Genomic DNA, 18235 nt, shown 5'->3' on the forward strand with positions numbered 1-18235 from the left:
ATGTACTTTGATCAAACATGAAACATCCAAAAGATGTCTCTGACTTCTGGGCTGAGAACGCATATTGCAGACTTTTGCAGTCATCAATATCCATTTATTGTGCATTCAAAGAAGACTCCACGCTGCTTTCTCTAGAGATGTCAGCAGTGTTCTCCGCTTTGAATCACCTCCCTTCTGTTTCACACTAGCAAAACCATCTTTAAAGGATTTACTTACTTAGTTTCGATGAGTATGTCTGCATTCGCTGGATTCAGAACGGCTTTACAAATCAACTCCTGTGTCACTGGAATAGACTTGTTCATGGAAACGCACAGATCTGAGAGATAATCCAAAAACCTGTTGGAAAACGTAAGCCAAAAGGGTATCAATCCACGTTGAGATTTAGACTGAGGAAATCTATATTTCAGAAAGAAAAAAAAATCAGAACTCCAATTTTACACAGCAGAGTGAGACTGCTGCCCTAGTAGGAAGTTGTGGAAAATGCCAAAAAAGAAGAAGCGAACTTAGTTGTGTTCTTGCTAGCAAGTTGGCAAGTACAGATTTTTCTCAGAAGACTAAGAGGAAAGGGTAATCATGCGCTTGAAAACGTAGCTCTCACCTGGGCTCCCTGTTTTTCCTCACAAGGCTAACAAAAGTATCAATCTCGGCAGCTGTGATGTGCTTCTCCAAGAGCTTGCGATTGTTATGGAGCAGTGCGGTGATCGTGTCCTCAGCCAAGACATCATAGCCAATTTGTTTCTGCATGAAGCCAAACTGCTTTGCAATGTATTCCTTTGAACCAAAGGGAAGGACAAAGGTGGTGCAATTGAGTCTCAGAATTTCAGAAAATCATCAATAACAAAACAGTAAGACTTGTTAATGCCACCATCCCAAGAAGCGAACTGGATTACATTCTTATTGTACTTCCTTTGAGAGAAAGTGAGTAATGACAAAGTCTTAACATCTCCCTCACCTCTGGGCTGGAGACCATCAAAGCATTTATCTCCATCTGATATGAGTTTGTTTTTAATAGCTGGCAACAAAAAACGTACATCCTCAGTTCACAGGCCAACTTTCAATGGAGCTTGTAGTACGCAAGAGTAAAGAAAATCTTAAAAGTTCACCTGGATCAACAGCAAACCCGTTTCTTTCAGAAATTTCCCTTAGAACTAGCACTAATTACACTGTACATAGTCTGATAGAGATGAAAGACAGCAAATAGAGTAAAATTGAGCAATCAAAAAGATCTCTTGCTGACTGTGAAATCACACCACTGCATTAGCAGGATTTAATTAACAGGATGTAGCTCTTATTTTTTGGAGCACAGGAACAATATCAGTGCCATCGAAAGCTGCAAACATATTTCAAACCTGATTCTTTCTGTAATCCTGCTGAGAGTGCCTCAGCACTCTGTAGCAAAGCCGACATATGTGTCTGAAGGGAGCGTGCCGCTGGTCTCCGAGCTCCTCCAGCCGCAGCATCGGGCCATCACCGCTGTCCGTAAATGGTGCTTGCAGCAACTTGAAAATCTATGGATTTATGAAAAACCAGGCATTTAAATCACATGAGGTACTGCCTTCGTTTGATTAAAATTAATGTAAATGTAAAATTAAAGTAAATTAATGTGTTCGTATCTTTGAATTTCTACAAGATGCATCAGAAATACTCTATAATTGCTATGTTTGTTTCTTGGCCAAAGTACAGCCTGTACAGAAGACACTGTTTATCAGGTTTATTTGCCAACATATGCTGTATTTTTTTGTACTAACAGTACCATGCCTAGAGTCCACTGACAACCTACCAAAAGGATCCTTCGGTCCTCATATTTTGACCAGGTTCTCTACTATTAGGATTTTCTTTTTGACAACCCTTCTGGTAGGCAGAGTTTAAAGAAAAATGCACTCTACCTGCTTTAGAATATTCTGCTCTCTCATCAATTTTTGCCGTTCTCTATTGGGTTTAGAAAATACCACTTCAAGCACGTCTTGCCCAGAATTAGTTCCACCAGTAACAAAGTAGACCAAATCCTCCAACAATTTGGTAACAGATCTACAGAAATGCCAGAAGTTGTTAATACAAGACTAAGTTTTATCTGTTAAAAGAACAATGACAGTGGTAAGGTTATACAGATTTCAAAATGTTAAGTGACAAAAAAGACATCAATTAGAGACTAACCCAGACATTGGATAAAGCCCCTAGGTTTGTAAGGAACTTTAAATTAGGAACTAGTGCTCCCTTATTATTACAGGTTAATGTTTAATAGCCAAACTACAGAAGCAGTAAGACAACAATATCACTTTAAGGCAACTTTTGCTCCCTAAGTCCTATTTGGCAGTTTTTCTGTATTGCCAAAAAAACCAAATCAGATGATAATCTCCCCAAGACCAAAGAAAAGAGGTTGGCTATGGAAGCACATGGACCCTCGTTTTACACAGCAGACTGTGCATTCTTTTTGAGTGGCCACATATTTTTCAAAGACATTGTCAGAGGATTTGCCAGAAGTCATATGTTCCCTCTTCACAAGATGGATTATAAATTCCCACACTCATTTTGCAAAGCCCATCAAGAAAGGCATGCTATGGATTATTCCTCCAAGTTCACAACAACAGTTCCCATGCTCTCTTTTCACAGAGCAACAAGGAGGGGCTGACAGAATATGGCTTGAGAACCTTCACTATGGGCAAATCAACAATACAAGAAACACATTGAGTAAAGCAAAGAATATCATCTGAACCAAATTCTTGTCTCCTTACCTCCTTTCATTCTGGGTTATTGTTCCCTTTTCCAGCTTGCCAGCGATGGAACCTAAAACCTTACTTGCATCATTTGCAAAGTCCAAGTCCCGAACCTCCGCAGGAGAAACTGGTACTATAGCAAAAGCTTCTTTGTCCTCTTTCACTGGAGAAGTACCAATCTAAAACCAAAGAGTTTTATTACCAAACCAAAAGGCAGAATTGATACTAAAAAAGACAAAAAGCCATACTCATACACAGCCTCACTTAGAGATGGTATAAGAACAGCAGCACCCTGACAAGCTCACAGGTGTTCCCAGAACAGAGAAACATCAGGTGAGACTAGAAAATACTGCCATAGAGAGTAGGAAAAAATTCTTCGTGTGCTGTTGTAAATTAGAAATTTAACAGTGTAACTATTAAACTACTATGAAAACATAATCTTTTAGATAAAATATTTTGTGTAGGCACTATTTACCACTGTCGTACTGCTACCTGTTTGACAAACCCCAAAGTCTCAAGGGACTGGAACTTCTCCTACCAACAACATATTGGTGAAAGTTCAGAAATTAAAGGATGTGACTATAAAAAAGTAGCAGGTCTTACTTTAAGCATCACAGGTTTCTCTTCTTCCTTATCAATAGGGATATTGGTACTATGAACCCAGGTGTTAGTGCAAAGGTGTCTAAGTCTGACATAAGAGTTCCTGAAAGAAAGTCAAAAGTTTCAAAATGTGAGTCATTTTCCCAGTCAAGAAATCTTAGCATTGTTCAAAAACAGAAACTGTTGTCAAGAACAAGTGAAAAAAAAAAAAATTCACTCCACAAACTGTGGCAGCCAGCACTGCTGCATTTGGAGGCCATGTTAACTCACACCACCTCAGAGCATCTGATTTTTTTCAAGAGTCACTTGGATGAAGTAGATCAAACAAATACATCATGCTTTCTGGGTGGGAGCAGATAGCAAAGAGCCCACATTTGAACTCTGCATCTTTGGAGGTACGGCATCTTTTGAGTAGCAAGAGGTACGATATGAACAGTTAAACAACTATACGCAACAGAAAATGAAATGCTAAACGCTGGATGTTGTGTCCTAGCAAATACAACACAGGCAGGTCGGGGGAATTAGCATTATCATAGACCCCAGACTTCTGTCAGTTTCTTAACTGGAAAAATAAAGCCACTTAGTTTCAGTTTCCCCATCTGTAAAATTGGATATTGTTACTTGTAAGTTCGTTGTAAAACACTGTACTGAAGCTCTAGGCATTTGCTAATCATTTTTATAAATGAAAGAGAACCTTAATTTCATATGAAAATAAATAGTGAGAAAGTGCTTTACCTAAAACCAAACCGAACCAAAACCAAGCCAAACTCCAAGGCAGGTGGTCAGCTCTAATGCTATCGTTAGCTCGTACCTGGGGACAAGGCTGTCTCCTCCTCGCAAGGTAGTAGGGTCCAACTCAAATATGGAAGAGATATCGTTTCCTTCAGGCACGGACACCAGAGAGTATGCCATCTTCTCCTGAGCATCACGCAAGCCTCTTCTGGAGGCATCCTGCTCAGGGTCCAGCTGCAGAAGAAGTCCCATCACACACAGTCAGACCAAGCCCTCCAGACCCAGCTTCCTAGCGCTGCATAGATGCGCTCTGTGATTTGTAGACATAGCTCTGAACCACTCCAAGCACTGGGTAAGATGACTACGCTCTAGGGTACCAGTAAAAGTGAAAGTAGCTCCTCTTGTCAAACATTGCTTTGCTTTTCCCTAGTGTTAATAACTTCTGAGCATTTCTGGGTTATAAACACAATAAATCCTCGACAAGAGAGGTTGTGTCTTGCAGCGTGCCAAGAGACTCAACATCTCCCAGCTGTTCACCCACAGCACACCAGGAACTCGGAGCAGTTTCAGATGATCCACATCTGCTCAGATCACCACCCTAGACACTACTGGCTTTTGAAATGCATTTAATGTATGGCAGTTGTCACCCTAGAAGAAATTACATAAGCAACAAATACAAAAACCAGCAACACTAAGTACCAACAGCCTTGCTGGGAAATAATCACCTTCAACAGCAAAAATGGGGCTTGGGTATATCAACTGCAAATGAATAAAGCAAGAGCTAATCAAGAAGTTAGCTGCCTTGCTGCTTATGCTTCAGCTCACGATGCACTCCAACACAGTGATACGCTACAAAGGACACGGCATCACAAGTATCTTCCTGCCTAAGGTGCTAGCAAATTACCAGCCTGCTTTATCAAAGTAAATATACAACCATCAAATGAGTGAGTAAAACACTAGATTTTAGGATGAAAGGATAAAAGGTTAGGGAAAAAAAAGATACAGAAAAAGGAACCACATCTTTTTCTAAAAGCTTTCCCCTGGAACTAGCAGTTCTAGTCAATGAAAAGCTGTCATTTGACAAAACAAAGAAACCAGCTGCCGAGGTAGAAACAAACACCTAACTCCTACATGGAGTTTACAAAGTGATCACCGAGCAATTTACCAGCTTCACTGTGATCTTGGCACCAGTGGAAGGGGGGCACCCCAAGGAGTCAGAATGCAAGCACCTGTCTTTCAAAGTCCCTGTGTAAGGCACTCCAACCCTTAAACACAAAGTCGAGCTCGCGAACGCTGCTGCTGCCTCAGGATACTCTGCAGCTAGCACATTTGTAGTCAGTGAACTTGGCTGCAAGATAGTGACATTTCAAGTCTTTGATTTTGCACATGGGAACAGACAGTTAGCTGTATGGAACAGGATTATATATTGGGAATGTGCCTCAAATGAAGAAGCAACTATATACTCAGGCGAGCCCATCTGGAGGCTTTACACCAGGAGAGATTCACTCACTTGGAATGAATTCTCCAAGTTTCATCTGTCTCCTCCATCCCCACAGTAAGGCAGCCACTCTACATTCACAATTTGTAGTACCTTTGACACATCAGGAGACAATTTGTCAGCTACAGAAACTGCGGCAAAGATGAAAATGAGAATTAGTAAATTGGGAATTAGGAACTGGGGCAATTTAGGGAGAATTAAATTTCAGCCACAAAGCTGACAGAAGCAGCTCACTCTCCTTTCGAACAGGTACCAGCCTGCATCTCACCCGTGCCATTTAAACCCTGTTCTTGTACAGCTCACTGAGGTATAAAGAGACAACACCAACAACACAGAGGTCTGCAACGACGTTTGCAGAAACCTCCCATGTGAGTGAAGTTGAAGTTTCCGTATCGGAGCAGTGGTAAGCACCCCACACCACCTTGTCACTAGTGCATGTTAAACGATGCAGCAATTTTGTGTCAGAAATGAATTATATGTGCCTGATCCTACTCTTTGTGGTCTATTTTTGCCACCTAGTGGTAAGGAGACACAGTAGGGAAAAAAGTCAGCGCGCTGGTTTCAGAGTTGTGCTATCGTTATTACTGCACTTATTATCAGAAGGAGACATTAGCATAACACCAGTAGGAGGGATGTCTATATTAAAGACCTACAAACTCATTAACTTTCAAAAAGTTAAGCCAACAAAGCACTTCAGTGTTAGATTCTTTTTCCACTGGAACAATAGCTGTGTGGGGGTTTTGTTCATGTTATTTTTTTCCACTTTTCACCTACACTTACTGAAGACAAGCTGTCAGAAGATCGGCATTTGCTGCCAAATACTACCGAGAAATAACCAGGATATCAGCTCAGAATCTGGGGGCAAGGGTTAGCCTTTTAATGGCTAGACTGTGATAACAAATCCATTCTGGAGGAGAAAACTGCCCCGCTGCACTTCAAAGCATCACCAGGTGTTCGTCTCCTTTTAAACATGGAGGAGTTCTTTCTCTTTTCTAAGTGGAGCAAATTTTCCGTATACAGGAAAAATGACCAAGCAAGTTGCATAAGCCTCAATCTCATTCAACTCTAAACATAATCTACAATGGAAAGCGCTGTTCCAGTCCTAACTCTTTCCTCCTACTGAAGCAATGCTGTTTTCCCTTTGACATCAGTGAGAAGCTTCTATTAGCACAAAGCATCCGCACACTCTATCTTTGACACAAAAAATTACTGAAAAGGACTTGCTTTCACAGGAAAATCAGCAGAATGGCACTGAAATCATTCTCACCCTGCCATTCTTGCTCTCTAGGCCCTTTGTCATGGCTTTCCTGTGACAGGCTAAAACTAAAACGAGAGGGAATTGATGAACCGAACAAGGAGGGCAGAGGACTGGCACAGCACTACGTTGACATCCCATTACCAACACTTGACATCCGATGTCATCTTGAGCAACTTGCTTTTCAAAGCTATTCAAAGCGTGCCTCAAGGAAACAAAGGTTTAAGGAACAGGAAGACAAAGACATTCTACACAGCGGGGAGGAACAGGGTCCAAGTAATACAGGAATTTGGTTACAACTCTATTGCTCTTCACTAAAGCCTACTCCAGGTTTTAATATCCAATCCTCTGGACAGACTTTAAAAGATCATTCTCGTTTTTTTAGTGTCTTCACTGGCAACAAAGCCTGGACCATTTCTGCACTGGCCAATTAAATACCAGGGCCTGTGCAAGCCCTCCTCAATTAGGGGCAAGATCGTACTCTTGCCTATACTTACTGAGGATTGACACTCCTGGTCATCTTCCTCATAGTCAGGGTTTACCTGATGAAACAGAATCACAGGCATGTCAAAACTAACAGAGCTAGCAGTGGGAAACAACCTCAGCATGATCTAAACTTGCTTTGTAAAGGATGCACTCTACTGCTACAACACTACCAAGCATGCAGAACAAACATACTACGCAAATAGATTTATTCTTAATCGGGCGAACGTCTGTCCATGAATCAAGCAGTAAAATAATCTGCAAACATGCAGACAGATGAAACTTGCTCATGATAATCACTAAAGGAGCAAGAAGAATAAGAGAGTTATCAAGTTTCACTTTTTTTTTTTTTTTTTTTAAATTCCAAATGGAATTTCCACCAGAAATCACTGACTTGGCAAAAATCTTTGAGAAGAAACACCCTTCTAACCATGGATAAGGTGAGCAATCTCCTCTGACATGTTTTATGTGATGTAAGAGCATGTTTTTGTTCCGGCTGATTAGCAAACCCAAGATTTACTGGAAAAGCTCAGTATTGGACCATTACTGAAAAGGACGTGTGCATGTACATGTGACAAAGTGTTGCTGCTTTTCCAATCTGCTTGTTAGAGGAGTTTAAAATGTGATATTTAATATGGACTTTTCCCACTGAAAATGTTCTCATGTCAAGAACATGGGCTGAGACAGGCTTTCTGCCCTACTATGCACTTTTACATCCAGGGCAGCTTTTATTTACAGAGGTGTCTGTACTGGTACATTGGCATATCTATGCTGTGAATTAAGTAAAACTAACTTCAGTAAATATTGACAAGCATTAAGCAGCAAAACTCAAAATTATAACCCTTGGACATTTTTTTTAAATGTCTTAATGCCTTTAAATGCCTTGAAGTTTTTCTTCAGGGTGGAAAGGAGAGATATCCACTTTGGTGTGCAGAACAATTTATTTGTTCTGTGCTTGGACAGCTAAGTGTTACCTGCAGTTCTTACCAGGCTGGCCTGAAGCCTAACTGCAATTCTATCTTGCAGTCAATCCTTTGCTTCTATTAGGAAATCAGTGATTCAAGAGAAACTAACAACAGTTGACTGAATTCATTTCCCCCCCAAAGGCTCTCAGCTATTTGTAATCAACCCGTGTAATAATAAATTCACCCTGATTCTTACTGCCCACCTGACAGTGTACTAGTATTTAGCATCTATCCTTTGTAGAAAAGTTATTGCCTTCGGAATTCAAATAGAAAAGCTCAAAACTACCCCTGCACAGTGGTGTAATTACACATCTTTGACCATGTTTTCTGTGTCTAGCCATCCACTTTTGTATTAGTACAGGACCCAAGCTTCAATCTCCTCCTCTCATCTGTTTCCATTTTTAGGGTGGGAAACGAGAGATTTTCAGAAGGGGTAAAGGAAAGAAGATGCTGTGGAAGGAAAGGCAGAGCTTCTAAGCAAGCCCCAACACCTACCTCTGCTGCTAAGTAGTGTCCAGTAGCAAGATGTTTGAACCTGAAAAGGCTGTTCCAGTACCCGGCACCACCACGACAAGGATCGTGCTGCACTACCTACAATAAAGGGAAACATTTACACTGCACATTAGTGACTTGCTGTATTTCACTTACAAGTAAGGATGGACATAACGAGGAACTCAGAAAAGATAAACAATCTTTCATGCTCAAACAACATGTAGTACACCAAACACTTTGAGCAAGTAGATCATTTCAATTTATGAACATTGATTTTCTGCTCATTGACAAGTAACACTCTGCAAAGTCACTGACCACAGCTGGCTCTCCGTTAGGAGCAGCGTGGTGTTATCTGGTGGGTGACAGCAGGAAAATTAAGGTGCTAGCAGCAGAGAATTCAAGACAGCACTCTAGATGTGCATGTGTTGCTAAGTCTTGAAACACTTCCTAAAGAGATGCAGCAGATCCTTTACCTTTGGGTATAACGAGTATATGACCTTCGAAAAACAGGTGAGGGAAGACATCTGGACTTGTTTCAAATGCAGCAGCATTTTACAAGAGTATTAGAGGGAAAATATGATGGTCTGCAAACCTCTGTGGAAAGCAGAACCTTCACTCTGGGGGTACATCCATGTACTTCAGGAAAACATAGCTCTACATTTTGGGGAGGGACTACCTCACCTCTGAACTCCTCACATTTATCATTGGGTATCTGCATGGATGTGAACAGTTACCACAAAAGCCTCTGATGTGTTGTAACACGCTCACGTAACACTACTTACAGGTAAACTCGCAATTGAAATGGGGGAAAATGCGCATATCAAACCAGATACTTCTGGAAAGACAACAGGAAAATCATCTCCACCATTGAAATTAATTTTATGGATCTCTCAGGCAGTTCACATGGCAGGCATTTGAAATCATATCTACGTAAAACAACTGGCTCAGTCTAATCACACCAATGGAGGGAGGATATTTTAAGAAGCCAATGATGGCAAAGGTGTTAGTCACTATTTAAAAGCCAAGTACAGTAAAAAATGGTTCAGACAATGCACAGTCTAGCAAAAGGTTGCCATCTCCTATCAAATGAGGATATGCATAATCACAGTATTCCACACCAGAAATAGAATGTTCAGTACACTCAGCAGGACAGTTGAAATTATTAGCTGGTTTTAGATTTCAGTGACTGGTAAGAAAAATGACATCATAGATACTTCTGTCCTCTTTTTCTGAATTGTCAAGAACCTGAAATTCAGAGCTCTCTGTTGCAGCATTAGAAAGCCCTCAGTTTTGATTTTGCACAGAAAGCACAGCAAGTAAAGGAATTCTAAAGATTAAACTTCAAACACCGGTAAGACTTTCACCTAAAAAAGGAAATCCAGCTAGAAGTTTTTAAACAGAAACTGTAACTGTCACTACAAAGCCACCCTCAACCTGCATCGAAATCCTTACCTCTACTTCCCACAGTGCTTTTGAGCTGGTTGCAGAAGTGGCAGACTGTCTCCCTGTCGTTCTCAGGAAGACATGCTGCTTCTTCCTGTGCTCATCACAAGTCAGAAACTTCTCCTGTTCCGCATGAAACAATCTTACCACATCCCCCTGTCAAAGTCCAGACAGCATGATCAATACAGACATTATGCATCAGCAAACAAGTAAGTTGCAAGCAAGTAGTTTTGAGTCTTACCCCTTTGAGGATATCATCTTTATTATCGCTCCATTTCATGAAAAGGACTATTTTCCAGCTTGTATTGCAATTCACAGAGTTGACCTGAAAGGAGAAATAAAACATATTAGCCCCACTGTCTTGTGCCTGCACAAGATGCCACTGCCTTACTGTTTTCATGTTTTTCACCTGAGCACTGCCATCCCTGTTGCACTGCTTTAAAGAAAGCCATTTCTGCATCTATTCCAGAAAAAGTAACTGCAAATCTGACTCGTTAGTAAGTCACACATCATGGTGCCATGACTACTGATTTTGAAGAAAAACTGTATTTCTAGCCAGTAAAGCAAGAGAAATCAAACTTAACCTTTGTCAAGTGCCCAAAAGGTGCAAGAAAAGACTTGTAGATATTTTAAGGTGCTGAGCAATGAGATAACCATTCCTAAACACCACTAGAGCTACTAATGAACTTACTGAGGGCTTAATTTTGTTAAAACACAAGTCCTGGCAGCCTAGCTGCAATATATAGGAGCGTGTAAAGTTATTCCAAAGCCCCAGCTCTGTCAATCTGCCCTTACCTCATTGCATCCCGGATTATCAACGAGCTGATGACTACTAGCATGAAGAGGCTGGCCAGCGTTGACAGGATTCAGCACTACTTTGTCTCCAATGACAACCTGTAGGTAAGTGAAGCATCAGACAGAAATTTTCAGTATGAGAAAGCTTTTTCCTTCCTTTTTTTTTTCTTTTTTTTTTTTCTTTTTTTTTTTTTTCTTTTTTGTTAATGGAAGTGATAGGAGGAAATCACCTTCTTGCAGTTTGGAGAGATGCCAGTCTAAATATGAAAACCAGGATTCTGTTTGCTTCAGAATTTAGCTTACTATATTCAGTCATTCGGGCAGAAAAAAAGCCTATACTAATGGATCCAGAGGCTTACAGAAGAACCAGTTTACAGTTCTGGTAACAAATTTATCTGCTACTTTCCATTAGTTTCATTGGTTAACATTTAACAAGTAATTCTTATGGGAAAAGGTCAGCCAAAACCTCTCCTCCTCCGAGAGGTACTTTCATTTGTAATATCATGTTCCTGACCAGGCTGGCATACGGCTCAAGACAAAAGCACTTTATTATGGACAGTCAAGGTCCTTGTCTTCCCTTCTTCCAGGGTAAAGTCTTACCTAAATTAAAATATAAAACCCTTCTCTGTATTGAAAGGAACTGGTCATTATGATAAAGTGTCTGTAGATAGCTAGGATTTAAAAGAGCTTAATAGCCTGTAAGACTATTATCCTGTGCTTTATTGTGTGTGTGTGTGTGTAAAAGGAACAACAGCTACATCAAAATGCATGGGGCTGGTCTACAGGAGAAGTTATTCCTACTTAATAAAACTCACTGGATTTAGGTGCCAAATCCAAGCCCGGACTATACCACAGAGCACCCTTAAGCTTATTAATGCCTGGCTGGGGGCAGGTAGTACACCAAACTCTTGTACAAAGGTAATGAATCAGAACCAATTGTTTTCTGTTTTTCCCATGAACAGCGCCATTTGGCCTCATTATTACCTCATTCATCATATACAAAACGATGACAAATTTTGATTCAAAACTGGCAACACTGAAAACCCAGATATTATTTGTTCTAAATATACCAAAGGAACTCAACAATTCCTGCCATTTTGAATTGGACAGGGATTGAGAAAGGCTACCATAATTAGGTCTCTTATTCCTTCCAATGTTAAATCATCCCATGTTTCCAAAATACAAGTTACCATAGCAATTTTCCTCCCCCTCCTGACAGCATAGGAAAAAAGTTGTTTCAGCAACGTAAGGCACGAGGAGCTCTGTGCATCTCATTAACTGCAAGACAGACCTCCCAAAACGAGCTTTGCCAAGCTGTGCACAGAACAATAGACGAGGATATTCTCAGCACTTACACTGTCTCCGATGGAACGCAGCTTGTAGAAAGGCTGGATGTAGAACCAGGAGCCTTCGTTTCCAGCTTCGTCCAAGGTCACCCTCATAGCGTTCTTCTCCAGCAGAGCTGGTAGCCTCTTATTTACTGTTAAGTATTTGTTACTTTTTAAGTGAAGCAGCTAGAATAAGAATTAGAGTTCAGTTCTAAGAATGCTCATTTTTCCTCCCCTCAAGAAATAGTGAGCACGTATAGGACAACCACAATATCATACAAGAATTAAAACAATAGCTAGGTGATACCATATGAAAATATAGATGAATTTATGCACAATTTCACTGGCACTTATTGCAGTGGATACAGAGTCTTACAGCACAAAACATCTTCAACTAATCTAACTGTTCCTTCTCCAGCAAAGGATAAACACTTGAATTGCCCACATCATTTTACAGCAGCCTGCTCAAAGACCCAGGACCAAAAGCTGTAAAATGTAAGGCACTAAGTAGTTCTCCCTTTTCAGAAGGTGGTGGTGTAAAATAAGGCTGCTCTCACATTACTTTGCTCAGTCTGATTTGTTTAACAGAAAACTCTACTGCTTTTTTGAAGACTCTCTTCAAAAAGCCCCATCCTACAACCCTCCACTGTGCTAACAGCTCCCACAGATTGCACATGATCTGCATGAACATGCAAACTGCAGCAGGGCACAGCCTGGTTCCTCAGCTATGTTGTTCAAAACACCTGTTGCCACATTTCCAGTAACTGCAAATACTTTTGTAAAGACACTTTTGATGTTTTTTTTTGACTATTAAAAATAGTGGTTACTCACAGAACATTTCTACCACCGTGAAAATACATGTTTTAGTGTTTGATGTTTCAACACCTGACTGCAAGGTACAGTGTCTGTGCCACGTTCCACATGGCCAACTATAATGTAAGCACACAAAAAGAAATATTCCCAAAGAAATGAATTATATGGGGACCTCAGATAGGAAAAAGCAGAGCTAACCCATAATAAAAATTGAATCTATCCATATCCTCATGGAAATCACAGCCATACACCCAGTTTTTGCTTCATGGGATCATCCCTCAGGATGCTGTCCACCAGGCAAAGCTACAGATTCTCGTCTACAAATACTACAAGTGTAAAGTCGCATTGCACACGATTTGGCTTAAACTCCCCCACTCAGCTTGCAAAGATGTTCACAACCTACCTGGATAACGTTGCCATACTGGATCACCGTTCCCAGCAGCTTTCTGTTTTCAGTTTCATTCTGTTTCTTTTCCAAATCCGCGGCATGCTGACATGAAAAGAGAACAACTCAGTTGCTTTTTTAAAAACAGGGTGGCCAGACAGCTACAGTGCTCTAAGAGTATTTCACAGAACTGGAAAAAACGTGAACATCTGACAGAGCAAGATTTCCTTTTCCTAATTTCCAATAGTATAATTTCTAATTCCCTTTTTCAGTTGCTTATGAAGATAGATAAAGAACATTTAAATGGTATGAGTTTTGACTTTGACAAATTTGATAAATAGCTGCTACAAGATGGGAAACGAGGCATTAGAAAACAACAAAACACCTGTAGGGGGGAAGGAGAAAAGGGATGGTAACAACCCAAGCCAGGAAGTCTGTATTCTTCTTCTGATTTCTATAAAAAAGAAAGGAAAGAACTTCTACTTTGGTTCATTATTTTACTTTGACAGTAAAGGCCCCCTTTCTTCCACAGTCTGTCTTTTTGCGATGAATCTAATCATCCCCGTCACGCAGCAGGATGATTTGGAAGGCATTTACACTTGCCCGCTGGAGCTGTGAGTGCACGAGCCCTGCCTTCCCAGCACCACACAGCTCACACCTCATTAGGTACCGCTCGGTGCATTACAGACCGGCTGTGAAAATACAGCTGTGCACTTCTGCATCACACCAGCACGTTAATAAAAGGAAAATCATATGCAAAATAGAAAAACTAATCCCTATGATTATTCAATCTAATAATTTATAACCCACCCATATAAGCCAACCAGCTCTTCTTACAATGGCTGATGTCTGCCATCTGCTCCACATACTCACTATTGTCTTGTACTTTGTTTTGTTTAAAAACAAGTAAGCTATTTAAAACCATTTGTAAGCCATTTCATGTGGTAAAGAAATTCCCTCTCACTTCCCACAAAAGCTGATTTTTTTAATAAGAAATAATTATTTAACATGCATCTGGGTAACAGTGACTTAAAACTAGACTTTTTAGGAGGCTCAGCATGACTGTTTATGACTTGCTTCTCAAGAATCTCGAGGACTATGCTAGGTCCAATTCCCTCTTGGAGGAAAAGGGACTGCCCACAATTCCCAACTATATTAAGTAGTTAAAAAAAGACAAAGCTTAGCTCTTTATTTGCAGTAGCTATCTCTACGCTGTTTTAAAGTTTCACCTTCTTCAGCTTACAAAAATTTGCTATTTTTAGGAGTTCTGCTAGGTAAGATAAGTGGTTCTTTCTCCAGGAGAAAATACAGTTGCTCATTTAAACTCAAAAATACATTCAGAACTACAATGCAGCATAATTTTCTTTTTATTATTATTTTTTCTTGATTTCACAGTACTCCATTGAAAATGAATTTATTCAGGTAAGACACTTGTACCCCTCAACTATCAATGAGGATCACAAACGAGAGGGCTTCTCTGCCTGCACAGAAATGTGGTTTCTCTGCCACATTTACTGGAAATAAAGAAAATCGCATGTTCTGGGAAAACATAATTAAGTCTTCGGACAGATTTCAGAAGCACATACCAACTCTGACAATCACTCAAGAAAAGCACTTTCTCTGGCCACTAGATGTCAGCTTCTCAAGCAGCACTGATTCTTGATACCAAAGAAAGACAAGTGTCCCAGATTTTAAATCCCTTAAATGGCATTAACTTAAAATAACCTGACCTCAGCATTGAGCGTGCCACAGCAGACAATAAATTCCACCAGCAGGCAAACAGAAGCCAAAAAAGGCAAGTGATGATGAATCCATCTTGCACCGCTAATTTTGTTAAAAACTATGGGCACTGATAAAGAAGTCTCATCAGAGGCAGGGGTAACTGTTGCATGCACATGTCTTGGGGGCACAGCCCGCTTCCCCCCCAGCACACATCCTGCAAAATGCAGGGGTTTTGGTATATTCTATGTACCAATAAATGGCACACTCAAACTTGGCAGAAAATTAAGTTTTGATGTATGAATGGTGTACATGGGACCAGGTTATTTTAAAGCCACGCATCAGAGCCGGGTCACTGAAGTCCTGACGTAGCACATCCTCCAGGACAGTTTAGCCTCATGTGGAAGTAATGCACATTGAACCATTTCCAATCAAACTGTGAAGTACTCAAACCCTTTCCCCTAATCTAGTACACAGGTCTTGCACGGTGGCACTTCTCTGTGCAAGCATCCCTCAGCTGGGGATAAGGACTGGCAAAATCTAATCCTGGATTTCCAGAGGGGCCTCGCCACAAACCAGTAAAATGTCAGCAGAATATTACGGGTCTCAAACACCTGGCCTGGTGTGTACTGAGGAAAGAGAAGACAACTTTCAGTGACACGGTAATCCAGCCCAATTACACGGTGCTTTCCTCCAGGCATGAGGCAGTGTTTAGAACATGCCTGTCTTTAAAATCCATGAACTCGCGCACACACCCTGCAGGCATAAACTCTGCCCTTCCATTACACACCAGAAAAACAAAACCCAGAATCCCCCAACACTTCAAGCTTGATGGCACGGGCTCCTTCTCCTACCATCATTAAAGGGGCAGGAGAAATGCGGCACAAGTGAGGGACCTCTGTGTTACAGCCAGCACAGAAATAACTTTCTCCTTGCCAAGTCAATACTTCTGGGTTATAAAATTATGTTTTCAGAAGCAAAATGAGTCAAACAGCCTTTCTGAAATGCAGGCGCAAGGCAGCCATATGGCAATCAGCAAATGACACTCTCCTACAGGGCCATTTTGTATTTCAGTCTTCAATGAGCTTAATATAGGCTTTAAGAAACTAAAAATATTTAGAATTGTAATTTTGACATGAAGTACTCCAGCTATGTAATTTTAACATAAACATGCAGTTTATTTAACTCTAAAGTCAACAGATGGTATTTAAGTTAGTTGGCTTTTTGGTGTGAAAAAAAGGAATTCTAGAACCAGCAATCAGCTGCCTTACTGGGTTTTCAACTGCTGAATGTCAACATTTTACCCAGAAAAAATATTAAATACTGCAAGCTAATAAGGAAGGAGAGGCTGTCTGGCCTTATAATTACTCGTAATTACCCATCAACCTTTACATGTATCCCAGCAGCAGTATTTGTGTGAGGCACCTCAATAGATTTATCAGGCTATCAGATTTATTTAGCTCATGGCATCTGCCAGCACAGCTAACGCCCGTGCCTTCATGCACTGAGGCACAACGCCTGAGAACCTGCTCCTGTGTTTGTTTGAAGGGTCCTGGTTTCATGCCATTAAAAGACGCCCCCCAAACGCCCACGGAGAGCACTGCTACAGTTAGCACAGGCTAATGACAAAAGCTTGAATTGCTCTTGTGACTCTAACCCAGTGCCTTACACACTGCCCGTGGACACAGACCTCAAGGAGCATGTTAGCATAAATCAGGGGATGCCTTTAAGTCACATCTCAGTGAACATCTCAAAAGGAGTCTTGGGTACTGATTTTGAAAGACTTCTCTGATATTTCCTTGTTAGCAGTGTCAGGTTGATTGGAAATCATTAAAGCAGTATGGATGAGAGTGTTTATGACCAACGGCAGCCCAAAATTGAATACTTACGTGTAGCTTATTGAGTAGCACCGCATCTGTTGTGCTGTTAGCTCCTGGCTTTGCTGCTTTCCAGAACTGCTTCTGAGCAGAGTACCGGTTCATGGGACATAGTTTGAACAGGCAATCTACGAAAACAACGAAACAAACAGAGTGCTTCAACCAGTCATAATTAGCCGGGCTTTTGCTGCTAGTATTGTCCAAATATTTGAGCAGCAAGGAAAGATTTATGAACAAATTCCAGAAAGCTCTTGATCAGACACATGCTTTTTTGGGCAACAGGAACATTGCCCTGTGAATGATAAAAATTAACTGTTGCTGCCAAACATCTGATGCAAGAACAGAAAATCCATCACTTGTCCCGGTCAAAAACCCCACCATACTAAAATGGTAACGCTTCTCGGTGCTTTCCCAGGCAAACTGATTGATTTTACTCACTTACAACTTCTACTTTCTATACTTTAGCAGGTACATTGCATCACCCGATGCTAGGCGTGTTTATTTTATTTTTAATAAGTCAAATCACTTCATTGCTAAGGAAAATGATGGACAAAGAACTGGAGAAACTTACATAATAAGTAGCAACAGGAGAAGAAAATACCCCTGAACAACGGCAGGAAAAACAAAAGAAACATTCACAGCACAGCTCAGTGGTAGCAGTAAGCCCCTTGGGTGTCAGGTTCTTTACCAAGTTCATCGACACTGTTTATTTAACATTCTGCTTGGCAAAAGCCAGGAATTACAGCTGATTAGTCTTATTAAAAATACGTTTTCATATTAAAGAGATGCAAGCTTATCAGTAATACAACTAAATTAGCTGCATTTAGTGTTTTTTTTCATCTGTTGCTACGCAACTGTACACGCAAAAAATAATAAATTAAGCTGTTCAGAGACAGTGCCTAAAGTAGCAGCCTCGAAGTTTAAACGAAGTGCCAAAAATGCCAGGGCAGCTGCTCCCAGCACCTCTTTGGCCGTGGTGAGGCTTCAGGCTAATTCCCATCGTGCTTCCAAGGACTACTGATGTGTGCTTACAGGCAAGCAGCAAGCTATGGAGAGACCAACATGGGGGTTTTTGGAAACGTCCCCTGAACGGGGCATTGGGCTGGCCACCTTCACACTGCTTGTGCTTAAAAAAC

General features: G+C 40.8%; 1 protein-coding gene across 9 annotated transcripts in view; it reads right to left on the reverse strand.

Moving 5' to 3' along the window:
* Window positions 1-18235, reverse strand: part of ITPR1 (inositol 1,4,5-trisphosphate receptor type 1) — a 163626-nt gene that overhangs the window by 104505 nt on the left and 40886 nt on the right. For 7 of the 9 annotated variants that reach the window (XM_072044590.1, XM_072044588.1, XM_072044591.1 and 4 more), the window contains exons 4-18: window positions 17112-17227; window positions 13522-13608; window positions 12333-12491; window positions 10978-11076; window positions 10424-10507; window positions 10192-10338; window positions 8743-8838; window positions 7297-7341; window positions 4126-4280; window positions 3318-3417; window positions 2733-2893; window positions 1887-2028; window positions 1350-1508; window positions 599-771; window positions 217-336 (exon numbers count right to left, since the gene is read on the reverse strand). In XM_072044590.1, the coding sequence (XP_071900691.1) occupies window positions 217-336; window positions 599-771; window positions 1350-1508; window positions 1887-2028; window positions 2733-2893; window positions 3318-3417; window positions 4126-4280; window positions 7297-7341; window positions 8743-8838; window positions 10192-10338; window positions 10424-10507; window positions 10978-11076; window positions 12333-12491; window positions 13522-13608; window positions 17112-17227 (1843 nt within the window). The remainder of the gene's footprint in view (window positions 1-216; window positions 337-598; window positions 772-1349; window positions 1509-1886; window positions 2029-2732; window positions 2894-3317; window positions 3418-4125; window positions 4281-7296; window positions 7342-8742; window positions 8839-10191; window positions 10339-10423; window positions 10508-10977; window positions 11077-12332; window positions 12492-13521; window positions 13609-17111; window positions 17228-18235) is intronic. The other 2 variants (XM_072044593.1, XM_072044592.1) reach the window with 1 other exon arrangement.

Source organism: Anas platyrhynchos, chromosome 13 (assembly GCF_047663525.1).
Source record: "Anas platyrhynchos isolate ZD024472 breed Pekin duck chromosome 13, IASCAAS_PekinDuck_T2T, whole genome shotgun sequence".
Lineage (NCBI taxonomy): Eukaryota > Metazoa > Chordata > Aves > Anseriformes > Anatidae > Anas > Anas platyrhynchos.